Raw genomic sequence first — 27,874 nt, forward strand, 5'->3', positions numbered from 1 at the left:
TTTTTGTCTTGCACTCATCAGGACACTTCACAAGAATACAAATATAAGGGGAAAACAAAAATTTATACAGTATGAGAAGAGAATGCAAATTGGTTGACAAGTGGGTTCTAGTAAAGGCTTTGCCACTGGAGAATGCACCAGTTAATCGTGACTGACAGATAAATGCCAAATATTGTTTGACATTTAAACCAGGCAGCTTGCCCCTGATTGGTCAAGGCTTTGCCCTGGGAATGAATCAGCTAATGGCTGTCACTTATTTTGTTTAGCTGAAACAGGTGCAATGTGTGTACATGTTCTTTATGTCTGCGAGGAACAGGGTCTTGGGTATTAATATATGTAGCCTCCAGTACATGAAAGTGCGCCATGCTATGAGCCCAACTGCCAATTCTAAATTGGTTGTCAACATAAATCTTAGCATACTGTGGATTATTTAGCAAATGTTGTCCAATCGTGGAATCACATCTAATGTTGGAAACTGTGGGCGGGATTCTACACTCCCACGCCGAAGTGGCCGCGCCGTCGTGAATGCCATCGAGGTTCACAACGGCGCGGAACAGCCCCGGTCCTGACCGATTCAGGCCCTGACAATGGGCCAGTATCGGGGCAGCGTCATCTACACGCGCCAGGCCTTGTCGCCCACGTAAAAGCGGCACCGCATAGATGATGCGGCCGGCGCCGCATAACGGACGTCATCCGTGCATGCGTAGGTTGGCCGGCGCCAACCCGCCCATGCGTGGTTGCCGTCCTCTCTAAGTCCGCCCCACAAGAAGATGGGGGACGGATCTTGCGGGGCCGCGGAAGGAAGGAGGTCCTCCTTCAGAGAGGACGGCCCGACGATCGGTGGGCACCGATCGCGGGCCACCCCACATTCCAGGTGAAGCCCGATGCAGGATCCCCCCTCGCCCCCCCACAGGCCGCCCCCCCAGCGTTCACGCACCGCCCAAGACTGCAGCGACCAGGTGTGGACGGCGCCGGGGGGAACCTGCCATTTTGGCCTGGTTGCTCGGCCCATCCGGGCCTCAGAATAGCGGGGGTGCCAGAGAATCGCCATTTTGGGTGTCTCCAGCGATTCTCCGGCCTGCGGCCCGTGAAACTCGACCGGGCCGTTCCCGCCGCTTGGGAGAATCGCGGGAGGGCGTCGGACCGGCGTCCCCGGAAATTTTGGCGGCCCAGGCGATTCTCCCAACCGGCGTGGGAGTGGAGAATCGCGCCCTGTGTTTTCAGTTTTACAAGCACTGGCTTGTTGGTATGGTCTTTACATTGCTTGTTGAGAACAGCGGCTGAGACAATCTGATGTGATCCACCAATTGTTGGGATGTACGACCCACGTATCTAGCATCACAATAGCACCGAAATTCATGAATGGACAAGAAAAGCACCCAGCCTACCTCAGATAACACTGGAAGGGCAAGGTATCTAAAAAATCTGAGCAACAGGTGAATCTAGCTGTTTCATGCTGCTACTGTGCATTAGCAACACGAGTAATGAGTAATCTGATATATGAAATAAGTGGCAGCCATTTGCTGATTCATTTTCCAGGACAATGCCTTGACTAATCAGGGTCAGGCTGCCTTGTTTAAATTTCAAACAATGCTCGGCAGTTGTCTGCCAGTCACCTTCAACTAGTGCACTCTCCAATGTCAATGCCTCTACCAGAATCCACTTGCAACTGACCTGCATTCTCTTCTCATACTGTATAAATTGTTGTTTCCCTCTTACACTGTGATTCTTGTGAAGTCCAAGGGCATATCTCCTTTTTCAGTAAAATTAAATAGAGAATTTCATGATGATTAGATTTTAACCTTTTAATGCCAGTCCTTGACACTGTGGTATTTTCCATAGTCAAATTTGAACTATATCAATAAGATAACAAGCAGGGAAAGAACCTGTAACAACATGAATGAAATATGAAAAATATAAACTAGCAAATCTTCACTCTCAACACTTTGCGAACATATATTTTAATTTCCAGCCCAATATTCTATTAGCATTAGCAAAGCAGTGTATGCTAATCGTGAGTTTACTCATGTTCAGATGATAGAAAATAGTTTGACTAAATCAGGTTTTTTTTTGCACTTACACTGCAGCAGGGAGCCTCTCAGGTTATGCATTTCTGATGTGCTAACAGCAGCATGAGGTTAGAAACTTGACCACTACTGTGTGACCGTTAAGATATGCAGTAACACACACACATTTGTGCAGTACAACTGTTAACAACCAGATAAAATGATATGTTGTACTATCACAAATAGCTTTATACGAACCATTTCAAAGTTCTGATAAAGAGTACAAATGAAATCGAGAAAATGTTGGTTATACAAGCAGGTCCGTCCACATTTAGAAGGCTCTGGCAATAACATTCACCACTCTTTTCTCTTGTTAATGGCTGAATAGATCCCAGAAATGTCAGTTTTCAAAGTACTGTTTTATTCCTATTGAGCTAACAGTGCAATAGGGGATATATGGATGATATATATACTTTTAGATTGCAATTTTACTTGATCCTCTCAACTTTGACCTATTATAATGTTCACTGCAGATACAAATAATGTTGGCAATAAGTAGTTAAGAAACGAGCACCGCAGGTGTTAAAATATCTCTCTAGTAGTGTGTAATAAGATTTAATAATTGAATGAGCTCATCCAGTTTGTAATGGGAAATTAATTGGATAGAAAACAGGAGAAAGTGTCATTCTTGAAAAATTGGAAGAGAAAGTTTTGATTTTGATTTGAAACGGGTTGAACTAGTCAATAATGGGTTAATATTTTGTTATGGTCACCATATAACAAGCAATTTTCCAAGCTAAATATTTGTTATACGTGGGAGTTTGCAAACATTGGTTTGATTATATCACCTTGCTTCCTAAACTCAGCTGCTCACTGTTGTACATAAAATGAGCTGTACATTGTAAAAAAATTCAAGAGCATGGTTATTCATTGAAGTATTAATTCCTATCAGCTGTTCCAGCATTTTAATATATTTTTTTTTTCTCTCAAACATTTTTCCCTTCTCCTCTATTGAACACATTGGCTGCTTGATGAATGATCATAGGCTGTGATTAATTTCTCTTCTAAATGACCATTATTCATTATTGTCTTGACAGTATAGCCTTGCCCCAAATCTCTATGTTGAAGGCCAAGGCATCTCGAATATTGGGCCTCAGGTCTCATTTCCATAGATGTGTGGAGGTGTGTAGAGCTGCAACTAAATCACGACTGAAGATTGGTGCTGCAGCCCCCAGGTGAGTGAGGGCCTCTCTATTGATTAGTGCCACATTGTGTTGGGTGAGTTTAGCAAACATAAATATCGTCACAGTCCCAGAGGACTATAGGGTGCTCTCCCCTTTGATAGCGGACTGGTGGTGATTTAACTTGAGGGTTACTACACCTCAGGCGAGGGCAAAGTTGAGAAGGCAGGAATAACCTCAGCTGGTACGGGAATTAATCCGCGCCGTTGGCGTCATTCCGCATCATGAACCTGCTGTCCAGCCAACTGAGCTGACTGACCCCATCAGAGAAATTGGAAGAGAAAACTGCTGGAGCATTTTAAAAAATGGATCTTGTAAGCTGCGCAGTGCACCACTGCCAGATTGGGAGCTTAGTTGGGCTGGAAATCTCCTGAAAAACATGCATGGCCAGATTTTTTGGGTATAATTTCTGGGCCATTAGGGGCGAACTCTGCTTCAAACTGTTACAGTCAAGCTCTGACTCCTGCCTACAGTTCCAGCTCCTGCCACTCTCCTCTTGACTCCCAGTTTATTTGATGCTCCCACTCTCTGGTATCAAAAGTAAATATTGTGACACCAGCTTTGGCTTTGACAGATTTGGATATCCTGAACTGCATAACAACACTACTCATTATATGCAAGCAGTATTGCCATTAAATAACACTGCAAGCAATTTGAGACCTTTAAATCTATATACTATAAGTGGTGATTCATTGAATCAGGGTATTTATTAAACGCAGTTGACTATGTGTCAAATGTTTATCCCAGGTGCTATTTAATTAGGACAAGCTGTGGCTTTCTAAAACCATTTCCAGATACAGGTGTTCTTTAAAAAAAATGTTTCCATCCTGTATTTGCAAGTGTGTTAGGCAGTTTGTTTGCACCTTTTCTCAAACTTATCAGTATAAATCCCAAAGCAAACACCATAACTGATATTTATGCATGCCACTTTTTTGAATAAACATCTTGTTATTTTTGCTTGGTAAGATATTAAACAAAATGGATAGGTCCAATTGACTAACTTGTGGATACTGTTAATTATATACATGACATCCATCAATATCTGAAACAATCAGTTGCAACATTATTACACAGAACTTCTTCTTTTCATGAGTCCTCTGACAGCAGACAAGCTGTGTAGTCCCGTAGACACAGAGCTAATTGTAGATCTGTGTAGGTTACAGACGCATCCATTTGAAAAATTTTCAGGAAGCCTATTTGGAGATGCATCACTCTGTTCGATGCAAGTGTTGGATGTCGATGTATCTCTGGGGATGATCATAGGAATTGAATAATGCAACTTCTCGCGACTCTTATACCAGAGACACGAACACATGGAGTGAAAATGAAGAACCTCTGCATACATGTTCCGGAAGTTCCCAGAGGTTTCCGTTGTACGGATGGTACTTTGTCCATTTCTTATTAGCAAGGCTTTCTGCTCTGCATCACGTTTTTCATCTTCTGCGTTCATTGTCATGAACCTCAGAACTACCAGGTTGAGGAAAGCTCCAATTACTGTCAGGCCTGTCAAAATGTAGACAAAGCTAAATGCCACATAGTGAGGGTTCTTTTGAAGAGCATCATGCTTCTGTAGAGCCACATAGTCCCCAAAACCGATGGTGGTGAGTGTGATGAAGCAGTAGTAATAAGCATGGAAAAAGGTCCAATCCTCATAATATGAGAATGCAGCAGCACCAATACACAGGGTGCTGATGCAAGAGAAAAAACCAATGATGACCATGTTTGCCATGGAGACCTCTGTTCGTTTCATTCGAAGGCACTTCTTGATTCTGTGTAAGAGATACTTGACAAATGTATTGATTCTTTCTCCCATGCTCTGAAACATGACCAGGGTGAGTGGAATCCCAAGCAGGGCATAAAACATACAGAAAATCTTCCCTCCATCAGTGCTTGGAGCAGCATGGCCATATCCTGCCAAACAAAAATGTACATTCATTTATTAACAAACAGGATTCAATATCAATAAATCTGATTTTATTACATTAGTCAGGAAACTTAGCATTAAAGTATCGAGAAACCTGCTGCAAAACAGTTTTGTCTACAATATTAAAGGGGACGTATTTTCTCATTAACGTCTTTGTAAACCTTGTGAGTGCAAAGCAAGGAAAACCTCATTTTTGCTTGTCACGTTCTTACTTTCAAACAGAGTCAACCAAACCAGATTGAATAGATACCAACTGCTAGAATTTGCAACAGTGCAATACTGTGGATGCTGGAAGTCTGGAATAAATGCAGAAAGTGCTGCAGGTCTGGCAGCAGCTGTGAAGACAGAAACAGAGTTTGCATTTCAGGTCGCTGACCTTTCATCAAAACTGGGAATGCTTAGTGATAGGCAGTTTTTAAGCAAGGCAGGGAATATGAAGGCGATGGGGAGGAAATGAAAAATGAGAATTCCTGTCATAGAATCATAGAATTTACAGTGCAGAAGGAGGCCATTCGAGTCTGCACCGGCCCTCGGAAAGAACACCTTACCTCCAAGGCCCATGCCTCCACCCTATTCCCGTAACCCAGTAATCCCTCCTAACCTTTTGGACACGAAAGGGCAATTTGGCATGGCCAACACATCTTTGGGCTGTGGGAGGAAACTGGAGCACCCGGAGGAAACCCACTGGGGAGAAAGTCCAAACTCCACACGGACAGTCACCCGAGGCTGGAATTGAATCCAGGTCGCTGGACTGTGCGTCATTGCTAACCATTGTGCCACCATGCTGCAAAATAGAGTGGAAGTCGCCAGAACTTAAATAACAAAAGGAATGAAGGTGCAAGGCTGAAATAGACCAGTAAAGAAACAAAAAGATGTGCATTTAAAAAGTGTAAATGAGGAAAGCAGAACCACGACCAACAGCTGCCTTTCAGAACGAAAGAGCAGGGGGTATGACCTGAAATTAGCTCACTCAATGTTGAGTCCAGAAGGCTCTAAAGTATCTAATTAAAATATGACATGCTTTTCTGGGAGTTTACATTGAGCTTTATAGGCCAAGGACAGAAAGATCAAAGTGGAGTGGTGCAGAGAATTAAAATGACAACCAACCAGAGGCCAGGGTCAAGATTACAGACTGAATCGACCTCCTGCACAAAGCAATTACATAATCAGTATTCAGTCACCCCAGTGAAAAGGCCACATCGTGAGCAACAAATATAGTGTACTACATTGGATGAAGCGCAAGTAAATCACTGTTCCACCTGGAAAAATTGCTTAGGATCTTGGACAGTGAAAAGAGAAAAGGGCAAGTGTTGAATATGAACATAAGAACTAGGAGCAGGAGAAGGCCATCTGGCCCCTCGAGCCTGCTCCGCCATTCAATTAGAACATGGCTGATCTTTTGTGGACTCAGCTCCCCTTTCCCGCCCGAACACCATTACCCTTTATTCCTTTATTCTTCAAAAAACTATCTACCTTTACCTTGAACATATTCAATGAAACAGGTCGCGAAGCTCACGGAGAAACTCTCCAAGCCGGATTACCAGACCAAAGTGCCTCAGAAAATCCAGGAGATGGATTCGGAAAAGTTGAAGCAAATCGAGACGGAACTGCAGAAGGTGGAAGATGGCATCAAGACCTTTGAAAAGCTGATCTGATGTGTTATTGGAAGGAGCCTCAGGCGGGACTGATCTGGACCATCTCAAGCGAGAGATGGTGTTGGTGCGAGGCTGTGTTCGTGGTCTCAGGATGAGCGCTGCACTCCCGTTTGAGTTTGGGTGGGGTGGGGGGTGTTGGTTTGTGGGTTATGTTAGGTTAAGTGTATCCGCTCGCCCCGTGCTGCTCACTGACCGCTTCCTGCTCTTGTACGTCCACCCTGGACACCGGATATTTTCAGGTCCCAGCCTGGGAGGGAACGCCATGCCCTTCCAGTAAGTCTGGGATTTTCTCCCCTGATATATTGGGACCTGCCACAGTGTGAGAAGTTAAACCCGTGCACGCACACACACTCACCCACACGCATACATTTATTCACACATATATCCTCTCACCCGAGCATTCACTCAGTCCGTGTGTGTGTTTCCATGTGTGCCCCTGTGTGCATGCCCCGTGTGTGTGCTTGCGTGTACGCCCCTATGCAAACATGTGCCTCTGTGCACATGTGTACATCCCTGTGTCCCTCTGTGTGCATGTGTCCTCTGTGTGTATGTGTGTGTGCGCCCCTGTGTACGTGTGTGCGCACGTGTACCCATCTGTGTGTGCGTGTGCCCCTTGTGTATGTGTGTGTGCGCCCCTGTGTGCGTGTGTGTGCGCGTGTACCCATCTGTGTGCGTGCGAGTGCCCCTGTGTGTATTTGTGCGTGTGCCCCCGTGTCTGTGTGGCATGTGCTCGTGTGTGGTGTGTGCCCCTGTGTGTGTGGTGCACATGTGGCCCTGTGTGTGTGGTGTGTGCCCCTGTGTGTGGCATGTGCCCCGTGTGTGTGTGTGTGCCCCGTGTGTGTGGCATGTGCCTCTGTGTGCACGTGTGCCTCTGTGTGCGCGTGTGCCCCTGTGTGTGCGTGTGCCCCTGTGTGTGCGTGTGCCCCATGTGTGTGCGTGTGCCTCTGTGTGTGGCGTTTTCCCCTGCATGTGTGGTGTTTGTCTATGTGTGTGTGTGCGAGTTCCCCTGTGTGTATATGTGCGTGTGCCCTTGTGTGACGTGTACCCCTATATGTGTGGCATGTGCCCCTCTGTGCGTGTGCCCCATGTGTATGTGCCTCTGTGTGCGCATGTGCCCCTGTGTGCGCGTGTGCCCCTGTGTGTGCGTGTGCCCCTGCGTACGTGTGCCTCTGTGTGCGCGTGTGCCCCTGTGCGTGTGTGTGCCCCTGTGCGAGCGTGTGCCCCTGTGCATGTGTGTGCCCCTGTGTGAGCGTGTGCCCCTGTGTGCGTGTGCCCCTGTGTAAGCATGTGCCCCTGTGTGCGCGTGTGCACCTGTGTGAGTGTGTGCCCCTGTGTGCGTGTGCCCCTGTGTGCGTGTGCCCCTGTGTGAGCGTGTGCCCCTGTGTGCGTGTGCCCCTGTGTAAGCGTGTGCCCCTGTGTGCGCGTGTGCCCCTGTGTGTGCGTGTGCCCCTGTGTGTGCGTGTGCCCCTGTGTGTGCGTGTGTGGCGCGGGGGGAGGGAGGGGTGTTAGGTTGGAGTTTATTGGACTTTGTAAATGAGCTCTAACTGCGAGTCAGGCCCAAACGCCAATGTGGGAGAAGTCGGCTAATGGGCCGAGATAACCCCCAACCCCACTCTCGCTTTGGTTAACTACGTCTTCATGGGATTTCCCAAGGGTTTCACGGGGTTGTTCAAAATGATCTTGTTGCTGCAAGGAATGAACTCTCAGGTATACATTCCGAAATCCCCCCCCCCTCGACCCTGGCACATTGCTGGCTGGCCATGGCGGGGTAGGGAGGAGAGGGAGAGATCCTGCCCCACCAGTTATGGTCAGGTGGTTAGCTGACTGGCAGGGAGAGATTGAGCAGCGGCTGGATGGGAATATTCTCACAGATGGAGCTGTCACAGTGGGTGCTCAGAAACCCGCCAGTGCGAATCAGACCGGTACCGTGCTCTTGTTACATAATAAGAACATAAGAAATAGGAGCAGGAGTAGGCCATCTGGCCCCTCGAGCCTGCTCCACCATTCAATGAGATCATGGCTGATCTTTTGTGGACTCAGCTCCACTTTCCAGCCCGAACACCATAACCCTTAATCCCTTTATTCTTCAAAAAACTATCTATCTTTATCTTAAAAACATTTAATGAAGGAGCCTCAACTGCTTCACTGGGCAAGGAATTCCATAGATTCACAACCCTTTGCGTGAAGAAGTTCCTCCTAAACTCAGTCCTAAATCTACTTCCCCTTATTTTGAGGCTATGCCCCCTAGTTCTGCTTTCACCCGCCAGTGGAAACAACCTGCCCGCATCTATCCTATCTATTCCCTTCATAATCTTATATGTTTCTATAAGATCCCCCCTCATCCTTCTAAATTCCAATGAGTACAGTCCCAGTCTACTCAACCTCTCCTCGTAATCCAACCCCTTCAGCTCTGGGATTAACCTAGTGAATCTCCTCTGCACACCCTCCAGTGCCAGTACGTCCTTTCTCAAGTAAGAAGACCAAAACTGAACACAATACTCCAGGTGTGGCCTCACTAACACCTTATACAATTGCAGCAGAACCTCCCTAGTCTTAAACTCCATCCCTCTAGCAATGAAGGACAAAATTCCATTTGCCTTCTTAATCACCTGTTGCACCTGAAAACCAACTTTTTGCGACTCATGCACTAGCACACCCAGGTCTCTCTGCACAGCAGCATGTTTTAATATTTTATCATTTAAATAATAATCTCTTTTGCTGTTATTCCTACTAAAATGGATAACCTCACATTTGTCAACATTGTATTCCATAATTACCTTGTACCTCGAGCCTTGTCTTGCTCGGGAGGTGTCGATCTATTCGCTGCAAAACCTATTTAACTAATTTCTCCCCGCATACTCTCCCCCCCCCCTCCCACCCTGTTCAATTCTCTCCGCTGCCAACTCTCCATCTCCACACGGTTTCTGATAGTTCCCGCTCAAATCTGTCTCGGTGATAGTGTTGAAATAAAGTTTCTTGTTTTGTTACGAAAAAAAAAAGAAAATATTCAATGAAGGAGCCCCAACTGCTTCACTGGGCAGGGAATTCCATAGATTCACAACCCTTTGGGTGAAGAAGTTCCTCCTGAGCTCAGTCCTAAGTCTACTTCCGCTTATTTTGAGGCTATGCCCCCTAGTTCTGCTTTCACCCGCCAGTGGAAACAACCTCCCCGCATCTATCCTATCTCTTCCCTTCATAATTTTATGTTTCTATAAGATTCACCCGCATCCTTCTAAATTCAAACGAGTAGTCCCAGTCTACTCAACCTCTCCTCGTAATTCAACCACCTCAACTCTGGGATTAACCTAGTGAATCTCCTCTGCACGGCCTCCAGCCGCCAGTACGTCCTTTCTCAGGTAAGGAGACCAAAACTGAACACAATACTCCAGGTGTGGCCTCACTAACACCTTATACAGTTGCAGCATAACTTACCTAGTCTTAAACTCCCTTCACCTTCTTAATCACCTGTTGCACCGGTAAACCAACTTTTTGCGACTCATGCACTAGGACACCCAGGTCCCTCTGCACAGCAGCATGGTTTAATATTTTATCATTTAGATAATAATCCCTTTTGTTGTTATTCCTAAAATGGATAAGCTCACAGTTGTCAACATTGTATTCCACCTGTCAGACCCTAGCCCATTCACTTAAACTATGCAAATCCCTCTGCAGACTTCCAGTATCCTCTGCACTTTTTGCTTTACCAGTGTCGTCTGCAAACTTGGACACATTGCACTTGATCCCCAACTCCAAATCATCTGTATAAATTGTGAACAATTGTGGACCCAACACTGATCCCTGAGGGACACCACTAGCTACTGATTGCCAACCAGAGAAACACCCATTAAACCCCACTCTTTGCTTTCTATTAATTAACCAATCCTCTATCCATGCTACTACTTTTCTCTTAATGCCATGCATCCTTATCTTATGCAGCAACCTTTTGTATGGCACCTTGTCAAAAGCTTTCTGGAAATCCAGATATACCACATCCATTGGCTCCCTGTTATCTACTGCACTGGTAATGTCCTCAAAATATTCCACTAAATTAGTTAGGCACGACTTGCCCTTTATGAACCCATGCTGCGTATGCCCAATGGGACAATTTCCATCCATATGCCTCGCTGATTCTTTCTTGATGATAGATTCCAGCATCTTCCCTACTACTGAAGTTAAGCTAACTGGCCTATAATTACCCGCTTTCTGCCTACCTCCTATCAGCATCTTCGCTACTACCGAAGTTAAGCTAACTGGCCTATAATTACCCGCTTTCTGCCTACCTCCTGTTTTAAACAGTGGTGTCACGTTTGCTATTTTCCAATCCGCTGGTCACTATTTTGATAAATTATCAGGAGTGCATTTGCAATTTGCCTAGCCATCTTTTTTAGTACCCTGGGATGCATTCCATCGGGGCCAAGAGACTTGTCTACCTTTAGCCCCATTAGCTTGCCAATCACTACCTACTTAGTGATAACACTCGTCTCAAGGTCCTCACCTGTCATAGCCTCATTTACATCAGTCACTGGCATGTTATTTGTGTCTTCCACTGTGAAGACCGACCCAATAAACCTCAGTTCCTCAGCCATTTCCTCATCTCCCATTATTAAATCTCTCTTCTCATCCTCTAAAGGACCAATATTTACCTTAGCCATTCTTTTTTGTTTTATATATTTGTAGAAACTTTTACTATCTGTTTTTATATTCTGAGCAAGTTTACTCTCCTAATCTATCTTACTCTATAGCCTTTTAGTAGCTTTCTATTGCCCCCTAAAGATTTCCCAATCCTCTAGTCTCCCACTAAGGTTTGCCACTTTCTATGCTTTTTCCTTCAATTTGATACTCTCCCTTATTTCCTTAGATATCCAAGGTCGATTTTTCATCTTTCTACAGTCCTTCCTTTTTGATGGGAAAAACTTCTGCTGAGTAATGTGAAAAATCGCTTGGAAGGTTCTCCACTGTTTCACCATAAAGTCTTTGCTCCCAGTCTGCCTTAGCTAGCTCTTCTCTCATCCCATTGCAATCTCCTTTGTTAAAGCACAAAACACTAGTGTTTGATTTTACCTCTCACCCTCCACCTGTATTTTAAATTCCACCATATTGTGATCACTCCTTCCGAGAGTATCCCTAACTATGAGATCATTAATCAATCCTGTCTCATTACACCGGACCAGATCTAGGATCACTTGTTCTCTTGTAGGTTCCATCATATACTGTTCTAGGAAACTCTCGAGGATACATTCTATAAACTCCTCCTCAAGGCTGCCTTGACCGACCTGGTTAAACCAATCAACATGTAGATTTAAATCCCCCATGATAACTGCTGTACCATTTCTACATGCATCAGTTATTTCTTTGTTTATTGCCCGTCCCACTGTAATGTTACTATTTGGTGGCCTATAGACTACTCCTATCAGTGACTTTTTCCCTTACTATTCCTGATTTCTACCCAAATGGATTCAACCTTATCCTCCATAGCACCGATGTCATCCCTCACTACTGCCTGGATGTCATCCTTAAATAACAGAGCTACACCGCCTCCCTTACCATCCACTCTGTCCTTCTGAATAGTTTGATACCCTTGGATATTTAACTCCCAGTCGTGACCATCCTTTATCCATGTTTAAGTAAAGGCCACTAAATCATAGTAATTCACGATGATTTGCGCCATCAACTCATTTACCTTATTCCGAATACTACGAGCATTCAGATAATGTACCCTTATGTAAGAATCTCCTGTGCTTACATGGGAAGGTGCCATGGGAAGGGGTGAGATTGAGGAGTCCACTAGCATATCACGGGGGCAACGGTTCTTTTTGAATGTTGAAAGGGGAGGGGAAGATGTGTTTTGTGGTGGCATCCGGCTGGAGGTGGTGGAAGTGGTGGAGGATGATCCAATGAATGTGCAGATTGATGGGGTGGGAGGTGAGGATAACAGGAACCCTATCACAGTTCTGGGCTGGAAAGGGAGTGACACGGTGAGACCAGAGGTGCAGGAAATGGAATAGACACATTAAAAAGGGGCTGGTTTAGCTCACTGGGCTAAATCGCTGGCTTTTAAAGCAGACCAAGGCAGGCCAGCAGCATGGTTCAATTCCCGTACCAGCCTGCCCAAACAGGCGCCGGAATGTGGCGACTAGGGGCTTTTCACAGCAACTTCATTGAAGCCTACTTGTGACAGTAAGCGATTTTCATTTCATTTCATTTTCAAAAAGCCTTGTTAGCCATGATTCAGGGAAATTCTCATTGGAGGAACAAGGATGACTTATCTGAAGAACTAGTATGGCAAGTTGCATTGTTGCAACAGATACAGTGGAGGTGAAGAAAGTGGGAGAATGGAATCGATCCCTTACAGCAAGTCAGGGCGAGGAAATTTAGTCAACGTAGCTGTGGGCTTCAGTGAATCTTGGTCAATGCCCTATGCTCCAAACTGGAGACAGAGGCCTGGATTTCTCCCACAACAGAGAGCCTCTCCATCATGGCTAAAGTCCTGTAAATGTCCAAAAATACTAAGTCTCACCCCAAACCCAGTAAGGGGGGGAATTGGAGTCAGGCTGGTGTTCAGACATGCATGATTCACAGATTTGTGCTGCAGGTTGTCAGCATTTAAATAACCAGCTGCCTCCATGGAAGTGGGATTTTGAAAAAAACAAGCATGTAGAATTTAGAGTATGCAGATTAGAACAGGTAAAAGAAAATCTGGACTTGGCGAATGTGTTTGGATAGTCAGAGTAAGGTATCCCTTTGGATAGTGTCCAGTACACTTTTGGAGAGGTAAGACACCCTTTAGGATTGATAAAGTGAACATGAAAATGCACTTTTTATGTACAAACTAATTGGAACTGTTGAGTTGTCATGGAGCTGTCCAGCAGTCAAGCCTGTCAAAGCTGTCCAGAAAGTGTCAAACCTGTCAAGGAACTGTCCAAGGATACTAGGCAAGTTGGGAAGGAGGGGGGGGGGGGATAGGACAAAGGATGGTGTGTGGGGAGAATGGGTTAGCATGAAGTGGCATGGTGGTATTGGGCAAGGGGGGTGAGTAGAAAAACACTAACTTGGCATGGGTGTAGAGGGAAATGATGGTGTCTAGAAGGGTTTTCAGTTATCATAGAGTGTATGGGGTTGGTAGAGGGGCATTAAATTGGTATCAGGGTTTAATAATAATAGCTTATTGTCACAAGTAGGCTTCAATGAAGTTACTGTGAAAAGCCCCAAAGTTGCTACGTGGATGCCGGTATGGGAATTGAACTCACGCTGCTGGCCTTGTTCTGCATTACAAGCCAGTTGTTTAGCCCACTGCACTAAACCAGCCCCAGGATATGGGGCAATGGTGTGGGTAGAGGGTCATTAAGTTGGCATGATGGTAAGGAGCATTGGGGTTGGTAGAGGGGCACTAAATTGGCATGGGGTATAGTGTAATGGGGTGGGTAGAGGGGTATTAATTTGGCAGGAGGGTATGGGGAAATGGGGGTGGGTAGAGGGACTCTGTTGGAATAAGAGCATGGGGGCAATGAATTTTATTTATTTAAACACAGTGCCACAGCACAGCCTTTGTGTTTGTTCTGGGGTCTCCTGCCCCAACTTCTACTTCAGTCCGTAGCATCCCCACTGCCCATCCCCATCCCACCCCACCAGCCCTCCCATCCAACTGAAAATCCAACCTGCGGGCAGACATTTTTAAAGATCAGGTTCACCGATCCAGAAATTGCTAACTTGGCAAACCTGAGCTGGGGGCAAAAATCTGGGCCAGAGAAGTCAAGGAAAAGAAGAGTCAGAGATAGACTATGTGACGGTGAGGGAAGAGTGTAAATTGGAAAAAGCGTTAATGAAAAGTATCAGTTCAGGACAAGACCTTTTGTATAAAAGAAGGAAGTGGAGCTAAAGGTGAAGTTATGTAGTATGAGGACAAGTTCAGCCTGATGAAGGAGGGTGGTGTTTGGTGGAAGATCAGGATGGGTACCTGAGTTAGAGAAGATGGAAATTGGTTTTGAAACAAAAGGCAGAAAAAGTAAAAGCAAAAGAGGAAGACATGGAAATAAAAGACAAAAAAGCAAACAGTGGCTCTATTGTACCTAGAGTTAGGCTTAGTGTAAGGAAAAGTGTTGAAAAACAAAATTAAGATGTCTGTATCTTAAAGCACATAGCATAAAAAAGAAGGTAAATAAACTGATGGCACAAATGGAGTTAACTGGTCTGATCTGATAGCCATTACTGAGACATTGTTGCAAGTAGATCAAAGTTGGGAAGTCAATATTCAGGGTTATTTGACTTTCAGGAAGGTCAGGCAAGAAGGAAAAGGCGGTGGGGTAGCTCTGCTGATAAGAAAGGAAGTAAGTACAGTTCTGAGGGAGAATGTGAAGTCGATTTGGGTAGAAGCGGAAAATACTGAAGGAAGTGAGTGATAGGAAAATCGTTTTGGCCCTTGAAAAATAGCCACACTGTAAGAAAGAATTTAAATCAAGCAATAACAAATGCATGCAAAAACAGAACTGCATTAATCATGGGTAACTTTAATTTTCATATAGATTGGGTAATCAAATTGGAAATGGGAGCCAAGAGGATGAATTCAGTGACCGCATTCAGGATGATTTCTTGGAGCAATATGTCATGGAGCCAACTAGGGATCAGGCTATTTTGGATCTGGTAATGTGTAATGAGGTAGGTTTAATAAATGATGTCAATGTTAAGGATCCCATAGGAAGTAGTGCTCACAGTATGACAGCATTTAGCATTCAGCTTGAGTGTGAGAAAATTGGGACTAACATATCAGTGTTAAACTTGAAGAAGGGGAATTATGAAGGTATGAGGATGGCGTGGGCAACGTGGACTGGTCATTTAGATTGGAAAAACAATAGATTAGCAGTGGCAGACATTTAGTGAGATAGTTTGTGACACCTAGCTAAAATACATTCCAATCAGGAGGAAAGGTTCTAATCGGAGGAAGAAACTACCATTGATAACCAAGAAAGTTAAGGAGAGTACTCAGTTGAAAACTGACAAAGGTTGGTGGTCGGCCGGAAAGGTAGGATAGATTCAGAGTGCGGCAAAAATGGACTAAAAAAAATAATCAGGATGGAAAAAATAAATATGAGGGCAAACTAGCGAGAAACGTAAAAACAGACAATAAGAGCTACATTGAAAGGAAGAGAGGAGTAAAATAAAGCATTGACCCCTTAGAGAATGAAACAGGGGAAGTATTTATGGGAAACAAAATAATGGCAGAGGAGTTAAATAGATAATTTGCACATTTTTTACTGTGAGGATACAACAAGCATCCCAGAAAGGAGTATATATACTGGAGTATAAATGTAAAGAGGTGTTGCTGCAAATGTATAGGGTACTAATGATGCCACATTTAGAATATTGTGTACAGTTTTAATTCCCTTATTTAAGAAACGATACATTATCTTTGGAGACAGTACAGAGTAGGTTGGCTAGGATTATCCAGGGATTGAGGGACTGCCACCTGAGGAAACATTAAACAGGTTGGGTCTGTACACCTTGGAGTTCAGAAGAAGGAGAGGCCATTTGATTGAAACATCTAAGATTCTTTGGGAGATAGACAGGGAAATGATGGGAGGGTGTTTCCACTCATGGGAGACCACAGGCACAGTCGCAGAATAAGGGGGTGCTCATTTATTTAAATATTTCTTTATTCTCCTCCTTTTTCCCATTTTCTCCCAAATTTACACCCACCAACAATAAACAATAATCAGTAACAAATATGTCAATCCCCATTGATGTGTTGGGTGTTCTGGATCACATACAGGTCACCAACACTTGAAGTAGTGCAACACTATTTTATTAAAAGGTTAACTATTTAAACACACTTGAACTGTGGGTAAATACGATACTAGCTTTAACTAAAGACCTTTGCCTTGTCCTAACCAGTTGATGCACTCAGCACATGGTGAATGTCTGTGTTGCAGGCTCTGAGCTCTGTGCTCCTAGCTAGCTGCTTCTCGAATGAGCGGGAACTCTGATGCCCCCTGTCTTTATAATGCATGTGCTCTCACTGGTGATTGGCTGTGGTGTTGTGTATGTTGATTGGTCCCACTCTGTGTCCATCAGTGTGTGTCTGCACCATGATATACTGGTGTACATTATGACACCCATATCAATAACAACCATCCCATCCTCCCACCAAACCCAAAACATTCACCCACATGTTCACATAAACTGACAAAAAGGAATCAGGAATCCCCCATAGCCCCTCTTAACACCCATCGCCCCCCCTCCCCCCCCCCAGCCCTCCCACCCCCCACCCCCCAACTAATGTTTGATGTTACCCAGTTCTTGAAAGTGCATAATGAATAATGCCCATGAATTGTAGAACCCCTCTGTCCTTCCCCTCAGTTGAAACTTAACCTTCTCAAGAGTCAAGAATTCCAACAGATCCCCCCCGCCACGCCAGGACACAGGGTGGAGAGGCTGCTCTCCAACCCTCGATCAATGAGGCGAAGGCTACAACATCTGCCTCCGCACCCGTTTCCAACCCTGGCTAGTCCGACACCCCGAATATGGCCTCCCAGGGGCCCAGGTTCAGTCTCACGTGCACCACTTTGGAAATTACCCTAAAAACCTCCTTCCAGTAATCCTCTAGCTTGGTACAGGACCAAAACATATGGACGTGGTTAGCGGGCCCCCCCCCCATGGACGTGGTTAGCGGGCGCCCCCCGCCCCCCCCCCCCCCCCACCCCCGCAACGCTCACACACATCTTCTACTCCTTCAAAGAATCGGCTCATCCTCGCCCTCATGAGGTGTGCTCTGTATATCATCTTCAACTGTATCAGCCCCAACCTCGCGCACGAGGTGGAGGCATTCACTCTCCGGAGCACCTCACACCAGAACCCCTCCTTCATATCCTCTCCCAACTTTTCCTCCCACTTTGCTTTGATCCCTTCCAGTGGTGCCTTCTCCTCCTCCAAAAGAGCCCGGTACTCAGCTGACACAACCTCCTTAAGGGGTTGCTCATTTAAAACAGATTTGAGGAACCATTTCTTCTCTCAAAGAAGGGTGTATCTTTCATATTCTTTACCCCAAAAATTGTGAAGGCCGAGTCCTTCAACATTATTACGGCGAAGATCGATAGGTTTTAAATCAGGAGGGGAATTAAGGGTTATGGAGAGAAAGCAGGAAAGTGGACTTAGTGAGTGTTAGATCAGTCATGACCTTATTAAATGACAGAGCAGACTTGAAGGACTAAATAGCCTACTCCTGATTCTATTTCTTATGTGTAATGATATGCATAAGCAATTCTGTATGCTAATATATTAGACCTCCAACCAGCAGGTGGCAGTAGAACTACACCATGTGACACTGCAACCTCAAGGAGTCTGGGTGAGGAATCGTCGTGTTCTGTATTAACTCTCGTATTCTAGTTGACAGTTTACAGTTCATTAGTAGTATTATTATTGTTTTCTACCGACATTATTGTAATTTAATAAATCTTAACTAATCACACACTAGACATTCTTTGGTGCCCTGACTCAATAATTGCAACACACTAGGACGTAACAATATGGTCTTATAATCCAACTCATGGAAGAAGCAGAGAGCTCACAGACCATACTGATCGGGGATGTGTTGACAAATTGGATGATTATCATGAAGAGGAGACGTTGGAGCAAGGAAACTGGAAATAATAATAATAATCTTTATTGTCCCAAGTAGGCTGACATTAGCACTGCAATGAAGTTACTGTGAAAATCCCCCAGCCGCCACACTCCAGCCCCTGCTTGGGTACACTGAGGGAGAATTCAGAACGTCTAATTCAACTAATAAGCACGTCTTTCGGGACTTGTGGGAGGAAACCGGAGCACCCGGAGGAAACCGACGCAGATACGGGGAGAACGTGCAGACTCCGCACAGACAGTGACCTATGCCAGGAATTGAACCCGGGTCCCTGCACTGTGAAGCAACAGTGCTAACCACTGTGCTACCGTGCCGCCAAAGTGGTGGAGGGTGCCAGAAGTGTCATGAAGCTAGGTAGAAAGAGACAGGACATGGTGAGAAAAAAAGAGTCAGGATAAGAAGAAATCTGTTCTGTGGGGCAGGAACAGGCGGAACCGATGGATATGTCAGAGCAGTCCTGTTTGGGAAGGAGGCAGTTGGGGTTTGGAGTGCACGGGCTGGATTCTCCGATTTCCAGTCTATGTCTGGAGGATCCGTGGCGTTTTACGTCAATAAAATCAGCGCCACCCCAGCACCAATCCTCCAACCGGTGAGGGGATAGCAGCCGCGCCATGTAAAATGCCCAGCCTTCACGACAAAAACGGCCGGAGAATTGCCGGGTCTGTGGCCGCATATGCTCACGGCGATAACCAGCAGCGGTCACACCGTACAACATGGAGCCGGCCGTGTGCGGACCCGACCTGCCCGATAGTGTCCTCTGGATACCCCCTCACCAGCCCCCGGCAACTCCACCAGTATCCCCGGTCCTTGCTGAAGCCCCCCCGGCCAGCAGCACGGCTAGCGCCCGACTGTAGCAACGCTGGACACAGTCCCCAGCCGCCACGCCGGGTTCCCGGCTACTGAGACCACACGTCGTCCGCACAGTCGGGAACTCGGCCCATTGGGGGAGGGCCTTCAAATGTCGTCCTGAGGCCCCCCAACGGCATGCAGCGCACTCCTCGATGAGGCCGTTTTGGACGGGACGGAGCATCCAAAAACAGGCACCGCCCCCGATTCCATCGTAAAAAGGGATTCTCCACCCGATGCCCCATGTGGACAATATCCTGAGGAGAATAGATCACTGTTTCTGGCTCCACAGATTGTGTCAGACCTGCTGAGTATTTTCAACAATTTCGGTTTTCATACTAGAATTTTCACTTGAATTATTTTGTTAAATAATAAAAAATGTAATAATCTTTTTGGTTTACTTTATACTCTTTAATTCATGGCAGCACGGTAACGCAGTGGGTAGCACTGTTGCTTCACAGCTCCAGGGTTCCAAGTTCGATTCCTGTCTGTGTGGAGTCTGTACATTCTCTCTGTATCTGCGTGTGTTTCCTCCGGATGCTCCAGTTTCCTCCCACAAGTCCCGAAAGGCACGCTGTTAGGTAATTTGGACATTCTGAATTCTCCCTTTGTGTACCCGAACCAGCGCCGGAATGTGGTGAATAGACTTTTCACAGTAACTTCATTGCAGTGTTAATCTAAGCCTACTTGTGACAATAAAGATTATTGTTATGATTTCAGAAAATGCTATATTTAATGTTAAAAACAGCGTGTGAAATATATTGCTGCTAATCATTAAGTTAATGTGGCATATTTCCACTGGACAAAATACTGTAGTGATATGATGCAGGTCAATAATAAGGATGAAATAAATAAAGCTATTAAACCTATATAATGACCATAAGACTAACTTGTCTAATGCTGGGAATTCTGCAGTGAGTAACTCATCTCCTGACTCCCCAAAGCCTGTACATCATCTACAAGGCACAAGTCAGGAGTACGATGGAAAATTTTACATTTACCTGGATGAGTGCAGCATCATCAACACTCAAAAATCTCAATGCAATCCAGCACCAAGTGATCTGCTTGATTGTGATTGGCACTTCATCCACCAACTTAAACATTCACTCCCTCCACCATCGATCCACAATGACAGCAGTGTGTACAAGATACACTGCATGAGCTCATTAAGGCACCCTTGATAGCACCCACCAAACTCATGACCTCTACCATCTGGAAGGAGAAGGCATCAGATGCTTGGGAACATCATCCCTGCATTTGCCACTCCAAGCCACACACCATCCTGACTTGAAACTAGGGGCGGGATTCTCCGACCCCCCACCCCCCGGGTCGGAGAATTGCCGGGGGCTGGCGTGAATCCCGCCCCCGCCGGTTGCCGAATTCTCCAGCACCGGCGATTCGGCGGGGGCGGGAATCGCGCCATGCCGGGCCCCCCGGCGATTCTCCGACCCGAATGGGCCGAAGTCCCGCTGCTGGAATGCCTGTCCTGCCGGCATGGATTAAACCACCTCTCTTACCGGCGGGACAAGGTGGCGCGGGCGGACTCCGGGGTCCTGGGGGGGGCGCGGGACGATCTGGCCCCGGGGGGTGCCCCCACGGTGGCCTGGCCCGCGATCAGGGCCCACCGATCCGGGGGCAGGCCTGTGCCGTGGGGGCACTCTTTTCCTTCTGCCTTTGCCACGGTCTCCACCATGGCGGAGGCGGAAGAGACCCCCTCAACTGCGCATGCGCGGGGATGCCGTGAGCGGCCGCTGATGCTCCCGCGCATGTGCCGCCCGGCAATGTCATTTCCGTGCCTGCTGGCGGGGCACCAAAGGCCTTTCCCGCCAGCTGGCGGGGCGAAAATCAATCCGGCGCAGGCCGAGCCCCTCAAGGTGAGGGCTCGGCCGCTCAAGATGCGGATTTGGGGCGGTGCGATGCCGGACTGATTTGCGCCGTTTTTGGCGCCGGTCGGCGGACATCGCGCCGATTACGGAGAATTTCGCCCTAGATCACCATTCCTTCACTGTTGCTGGGTCAAAATCCTGGAACTCTCTTCCCAACAGCATTGGTGTACCTATACCAGATGGACTGCAGTGGTTCAAGAACGTAGCTGACCACCACATTCTCAAGGGCAATTAGGGAGGAAGAACAAATGCTGCCTTGTCAGCAATGTTGAATAAGAAAATAGATGCAGGGCAAAACTCGCAAGCCTTGAAAAAGGTTAATGATTATAAAACACTTTTCTTCCTCAAGGTAGTGGCATCTGTAACAAATCCCAAGGAAGTTAGCTTGGGGTAAGTTGACAGTTTTGAATCAAGATTTGTTGAGAATGGGGTTGTGGCCTATATTGTTTATTATTCTTTCAGGGGATGTGGGTGTCGCTGGCTGGGCCAGCATTTATTGCCCATCCATAATTGCCCTTGAACTGAGTGCCTCACAGCACCAGGGGGTCTGGATTTGATTCGAGCCTTGGGTGACTGTGTGGAGTTTGAACCTTCTCCCCATGTCTGTTTGGGTTTCCTCCAGGTGCTCTCGCTTCCTCCCATAGTCCAAAGATGTACAGGGTATATGGATTGGCCATGCTAAAATTGCCCTTAGTGTCCAAAGATGTTCAGGTTAGGTGGGATTATAGGGTTATGGGGATGTCGGGGTGTGGACTTAGGTAAATTACTCTTTCAGAGGGTTGATGACGATCTGATGGGCTGAATGTTCTCCTTCAGCACTGTAGGGTTTCAATGGAAGACAAATAAATGTGTGTGTGAATGGATATGTGGGCATGTTTGAAAGTGTGTACACATGTGTGTGCAATAGCCAAGGAAAACAGAGACAAGTGTATATAATAGAATGGCTATACATGGATTATATGGACTATGGATGCAGCAAAATTGAAGAACAAGATGCTCTTATTATTATTCTGTTGTCTGGATTTTAAAATATTTTTATAATGATCAATGCTGACAACGGTCTGTGTGTTACATAAACACCTGTGGGTCAGTGGTTGAATCTGTTTAAAGAACTAAGAAACTTTCAAATATCATTATTTATTGGAAAAACGTAACACTCCATTAAAACAATTCATTTGGGTTAATTAATGTCAATTATCTAATATTTAGTGAATGCCTCACTTTAAAATGTGTCACTGTAACTGATGTGCAATTTGACATAACTAAAAGCCAATCCAATTTGGCGAAATGTGCATAAAACAATCTGACAGAACAGTTTAAGCATCTAGAAAACATTCCAGTACAATAAGATAAAAGCAAATCACTGTGGATGCTGGAATCTGAAACAAAACAACATGATGCACAATCTCAGCAGATCTGACAGCTTCTGTGGAGAGAGAACGGAGCTGAAGTTTTGAGTCTGGATGTCTTTGTCAAAGCTTTGTCAAAAATATTCCAGATGTGGATTACAGCTGTAGAGTCATGGTTGAGCTGGATCACACACTCCCGCATTCTTATTATACTGGAATATTTTCTAGATGCTTAAACTGTTCAGAATCGACATCAGATTTGTTTTATGCACATTTCGCCAAATTGGATTGGCTTTTAGTTATGTCAAATTATCACCAGTTATAGTGACAACAGAATGAAAGAACTGGTACAGATTCAATTTCAGCCCATTGAAAGAATGCACGTGAGAGAGAAATATCTGTAGCCCTGAAATTTAATACACTGTAATCCTGTCACCTTCATCAGGATTATGCCAAACAGTGGCCAGCAGGAAGGTAACTCACCAGCAATGGGCAGTGGTCATAAACATCACTCTAATCAGATTACTGACGTCCAAGCCCCAAGAAAGTATGTTTTCCTTCATTCATTCTCGGTGCCACTGGCAAGGCCAGCAATTACTGCCCATCCCAAATTGCCCTTGAACAGGTGGTAATGTGCTGCCATCGTGAACTGCTGCAGTCTGTCTTATGTGGGTAGACCTGCAGTGCTGTTACAAATGGAGTTCCGGGATTTTGACCCAGTGATAGTGAAGGTACTATTCAGAACCCGGATGAGAACCCAACTATTTTCAATTTGTAAAACTGTGAGGAAAGGTGACTGTACCACACGAACGATAACACTGACCAATAGATGTCTTTTACATTAAAACAAACTTTAATTTAACCACAGAATCAATCACATTAGCAACAAAGTAATAGCTTTACAGCTAAAAGTTAAACAATTATAAATGGAAAACCTTTTAACTTACTCCCTAGACTTGAACTATATATATTACAATTGAACAAATCAGTATAGTTCAAAGACCACATATAAATAAAGTTAACAATCAGGTTTAAGGGCCTGCATGGTGGCGCAGTGGTTAGAACTGCTGCCTCATGGCGCCAAGGACCCGGTTCGATCCTGGCCCCGGGTCACTGTCCGTGTAGAGTTTGCACCATCGTGCCACCCAATATCTTAGTTATATTAAACATTGATAATGTTTTAATTCTCATCAGTAGATTTGGCAATGCATTGCTTACAGCTCTCAAGAAAGGATGATGTTACCTTAAGAACTTTCATAACCAACACAATAAATTAAATTTATGGGGCTATTTTGGATGGAGGATGTTAGACTAATTAGTCAAAGAGCAAAGTTCTCACTCCATGATTGAAAACGGAGATAAAAAGCGATTTATAAAATGTGTGTTGATTTATTTCTGTACCAATCACTTATTTTCTTCACATACAATTAAACGTAGTTCCCAGAGCATGGATGAATAGTTTTAAGATATGACCCTCTAAGTTTCTGATTCCCCAGCATCGCATTTAGGGGGTACCCCAATGATGCGCTGGGGAATCCCTCAAGGAAGCTCCCATGTAAGGGTTTACTCGGCAATTGTTCAGAAGTACGAACTTTACCCAGATAACTGTGCTGGGCTGGGAACAATTGGACAGAAGTGGTTTAAATCGCTAACCTGAGATCGTTCTGCTAGTTTTACCCTGATAGTTTCTCTGAAAAAGTTAGAAGAAAAAAAATCACTTTTAACCACAGAGTAACTATTTAAAAAGGCCAGATCTAGGCCTACACAAGACAGCCCCCACGTACACGATCCCCCCAGGGGACCCACCATCACTCCAGAACCGACCTACCCACTCCCGTCTCGATGCCCCCCCCCCCATCTTGGGCCTCAGCTGTCCCCCTGTTCACCCCCTCACTGCCCACCCCAGTCTCCATTCCCACCCACCCACCTCTCCTGATTTTCCCCCCTACTCTGCCATCTCCCCCACCTCCCAATCTCCTCCCAGATTGTCTGAACACTTACCTTTGAAACATATGTGCCTCCTTTTAATTGTCTCTTTAAACACCTCATTTATGGCCCAGTTAGTCCTTGCTGATGTAGCGGGGTGCACTTTGCTGCTCCTGTCTCACCCAGCCTGAGTGAGGAAGATTGGGCCAAACAGGGACTTTGTAATTACAGCAAGGGTAAATTCGGCCACAGTGCCACTCTGATGGAGGTTGCCACTCTGAGGAAGTTACAGGATTATATATTATATACCTGGATATATTGTTTTCTCTTGGGCATTTTAAAGGATATAATCGTTGCGTATTAAAGTAGCAATTACAGGGAAAATATTGTTCTATAAAGCCCACGCAATTCAATGACACCCAAAGAGTGGCACAAGAATGGCATAACAGGACAGAAAGCAGGCTTCAAGATTTTCCAGCAGGGCACTGGAGGCCTTGGTGCAGGAGACGGAGATAAGGAGGGATGTACATTATCCATTGGGGAACAGGACATCCAAACAGACAATGGGAAAGTCATGACAGCCAATGCCAGAGGGTTATAGCCAAAGATCCGTGTGCAACGCCAAAATGGGTTCAATGGGCTCAAGTGAATGTTTTTTCAAATGTCAAATCCTACCAACTGCATCACTAGCCTCAGACACACCCCATCACTTATTAAAAATGTCTATTGATCAGGCTCCATACATAAATTCCACAGCTTCATCTCACCCTTACACACTTACTTCCCAAATCTGGCAGCTTGTACACATTGCCAGTTATTCAACCATGACAGACTCATCACCCAAACATATTATACTACACTGACTGACACACTTACCTCTCTCTTGCAAGACAAGGTGGCTCATAAACAGAGGTGACAGTACCTAATCAGAGGGAACTGACATGCCTGCATGGAGGAGATGGTGCTCATTGTTATTGGAGCAGCCGTGACTGAGGCCATGACCAGCAGCAGGGCTGAAACGATAGATCATGGTATCTTCACATCCACTCTGCCTTCTCACATCTAATCTTTGCCCCTTTCCACAATTGCTTATGATTTATAACTGTTAATGGTTTACATATATCCTTCTTGGTTTCCACCGTCCTACCCTCACCACAAGCCTAACCTTGTGTCTTTTACTTTTCAGACACTTGACCAGACCAGAGGTGGAGGAGCAGAAAGACTGGGAAAAAGAGGAAATGCCATTATTTGATCGCACACTCGCAGCCACTGGTTCATAAACTGATACTGAAATGAAATGAAATGAAATGAAAATCGCTTATTGTCACAAGCAGGCTTCAAATGAAGTTACTGTGAAAAGCCCCTAGTCGCCACATTCTGGCGCCTGTTCGGGGAGGCTGTTACGGGAATTGAACCGTGCTGCTGGCCTGCCTTGGTCTGCTTTCAAAGCCAGCTGCGGGTATTTTAGAGAATAGCTTAGAAGCCTGATCTGCATGTGGTGAGACACCAGGCACAGGTTGCCTGCAACTGGGGCAGGGGACCAAGGTGGCTCGGGGTCAACTTGTTAGACAGGAAGCACGTGTTGTTTTCCAGAGGACTCCCTTTCTCACTGCCTTTCTCATCCTCTTCACTTTCTTTATTTCTGTTTCTCTCTCTCTCTATTCCTCTCATACTTTTCTTTGTCTCTCTCTACCTGTCTTTACACTATGCTTGTGACATCTTTTCACTAACTCTTTAATGTTTGCACCAAATTCACATAATAAAAAGAATACTGGGTCTATTTAGGGAGACAAATTTCCAAGACATCAGTAATCCAAAACCTTTATGTTTGTCTTATCCAATCCATCCCTAGTTTTAATCAATTGGTTGACAATGATATCTGTAACTTCCATTTTTATAATATTTTGCTTATTTTCATAAATATCCAGTCACAGTGTTAAAATATGACAACAATATTTTGACCTGAGGATTTTCTTATATTTAGATTTTCTTCTATTTTCACGATGGAATTTTCAAATTTTTCAAAAACATTTGAGGTAAAAATCATTATGTTCGTGATCTCTAGCAAGTGATTGACAAAATACCTTCAATAGTTTTCTAGTGGTTAATGGCTTAACTTGCCATGGAGCATCAAAAACAATGGCAAGGCAAGATAGATGGATTGGCCATATTAAATTTCCCTCAGTGTCTGAAAAGGTTAGGAGAGGTTATTGAGTTACAGGGATAGGGTGGAAGTGAGGGCTTAATTGGGTCGGTGCAGACTCAAAGGGCCGAATGGCCTCCTTTTGCACTGTGTGTTCGATGAAACTATAATATAATAATAATCTTTTATTGTCACAATTAGGCTCACATTTACACTGCAATGACGTTACTGTGAAAAGCCCCTATTCATCACACTCCGGCACCTGATCGGGTACACAGAGGGAGAATTCAGAATGTCCAATTCACCTAACAGCACGGGCGCGATTCTCCACTCCCACGCCGGTTGGGAGAATCGCCTGGGCCGCCAATATTTCCGGGGACGCCGGTCCGACGCCCTCCCGCGATTCTCCCAAGCGGTGGGAACGGCCCGGTCGAGTTTCGCGGGCCGCAGGCCGGAGACTCGCCGGAGACACCCAAAATGGCGATTCTCCGGCACCCCCGCTATTCTGAGGCCCGGATGGGCCGAGCGGCCAGGCCAAAACGGCGGGTTCTCCCCGGCGCCGTCCACACCTGGTCGCTGCATTCGTGGGCGGTGCGTGAACGCTGGGGGGGGGGCGGCCTGTGGGGGGGCGAGGGGGGATCCTGCACCGGGCTTCACCTGTAATGTGGGGTGGCCCGCGATCGGTGCCCACCGATCGTCGGGCCGTCCTCTCTGAAGGAGGACCTCCTTCCTTCCGCGGCCCCGCAGGATTCATCCCCCATCTTCTTGCGGGGCGGATTTAGAGAGGACGGCAACCACGCATGCACGGGTTGGCGCCGGCCAACCCGCGCATGCGCGGATGATGTCCGTTATGCGGCGCCGGCCGCGTCATCTATACGGCGCTGCTTTTACGCGGGCGACAAGACCTGGCGCGTGTAGATGACGCGGCCCCAATCCTGGCCCATTGTCAGGGCCTGAATCGGTCGGGACCGGGGCCGTTCCGCGCCGTCATGAACCTCGACGGCGTTCACGACGGCGCGGCCACTTCGGCGTGGAGTGGAGAATCCCGCCCCACATCTCTCGGGACTTGTGGGAGAAAATCAGAGCACCCGGAGGAAATCTACGCAGACTCCGCACAGACAGTAACCCAAACCGGGAATCAAACCTGGGACCCTAGCGCTGTGAAGCAACAGTGCTAACCACTGTGCTACCCTGTCACCCAATCAAGAACGAGGGGCAAGATTCTACGACCCCCCGCCGGGTCGGAGAATCGCCGGGGGCTGGCGTGAA

The 27,874-nt window shown here is 46.0% G+C and overlaps 1 protein-coding gene across 1 annotated transcript in view; it reads right to left on the reverse strand.

Moving 5' to 3' along the window:
- Positions 1-892: 892 nt before the first annotated feature.
- LOC140411482 (potassium channel subfamily K member 3-like) overlaps positions 893-27,874 on the reverse strand; it is a 40,530-nt gene continuing 13,548 nt past the window's right edge. The window contains exons 3-4 of the mRNA XM_072500574.1: positions 5,384-5,506; positions 893-5,158 (exon numbers count right to left, since the gene is read on the reverse strand). Of these exons, the coding sequence (XP_072356675.1) occupies positions 4,314-5,158; positions 5,384-5,506 (968 nt within the window). The 3' untranslated portion in view covers positions 893-4,313. The remainder of the gene's footprint in view (positions 5,159-5,383; positions 5,507-27,874) is intronic.

Source organism: Scyliorhinus torazame, chromosome 4, assembly GCF_047496885.1.
Source record: "Scyliorhinus torazame isolate Kashiwa2021f chromosome 4, sScyTor2.1, whole genome shotgun sequence".
NCBI lineage: Eukaryota > Metazoa > Chordata > Chondrichthyes > Carcharhiniformes > Scyliorhinidae > Scyliorhinus > Scyliorhinus torazame.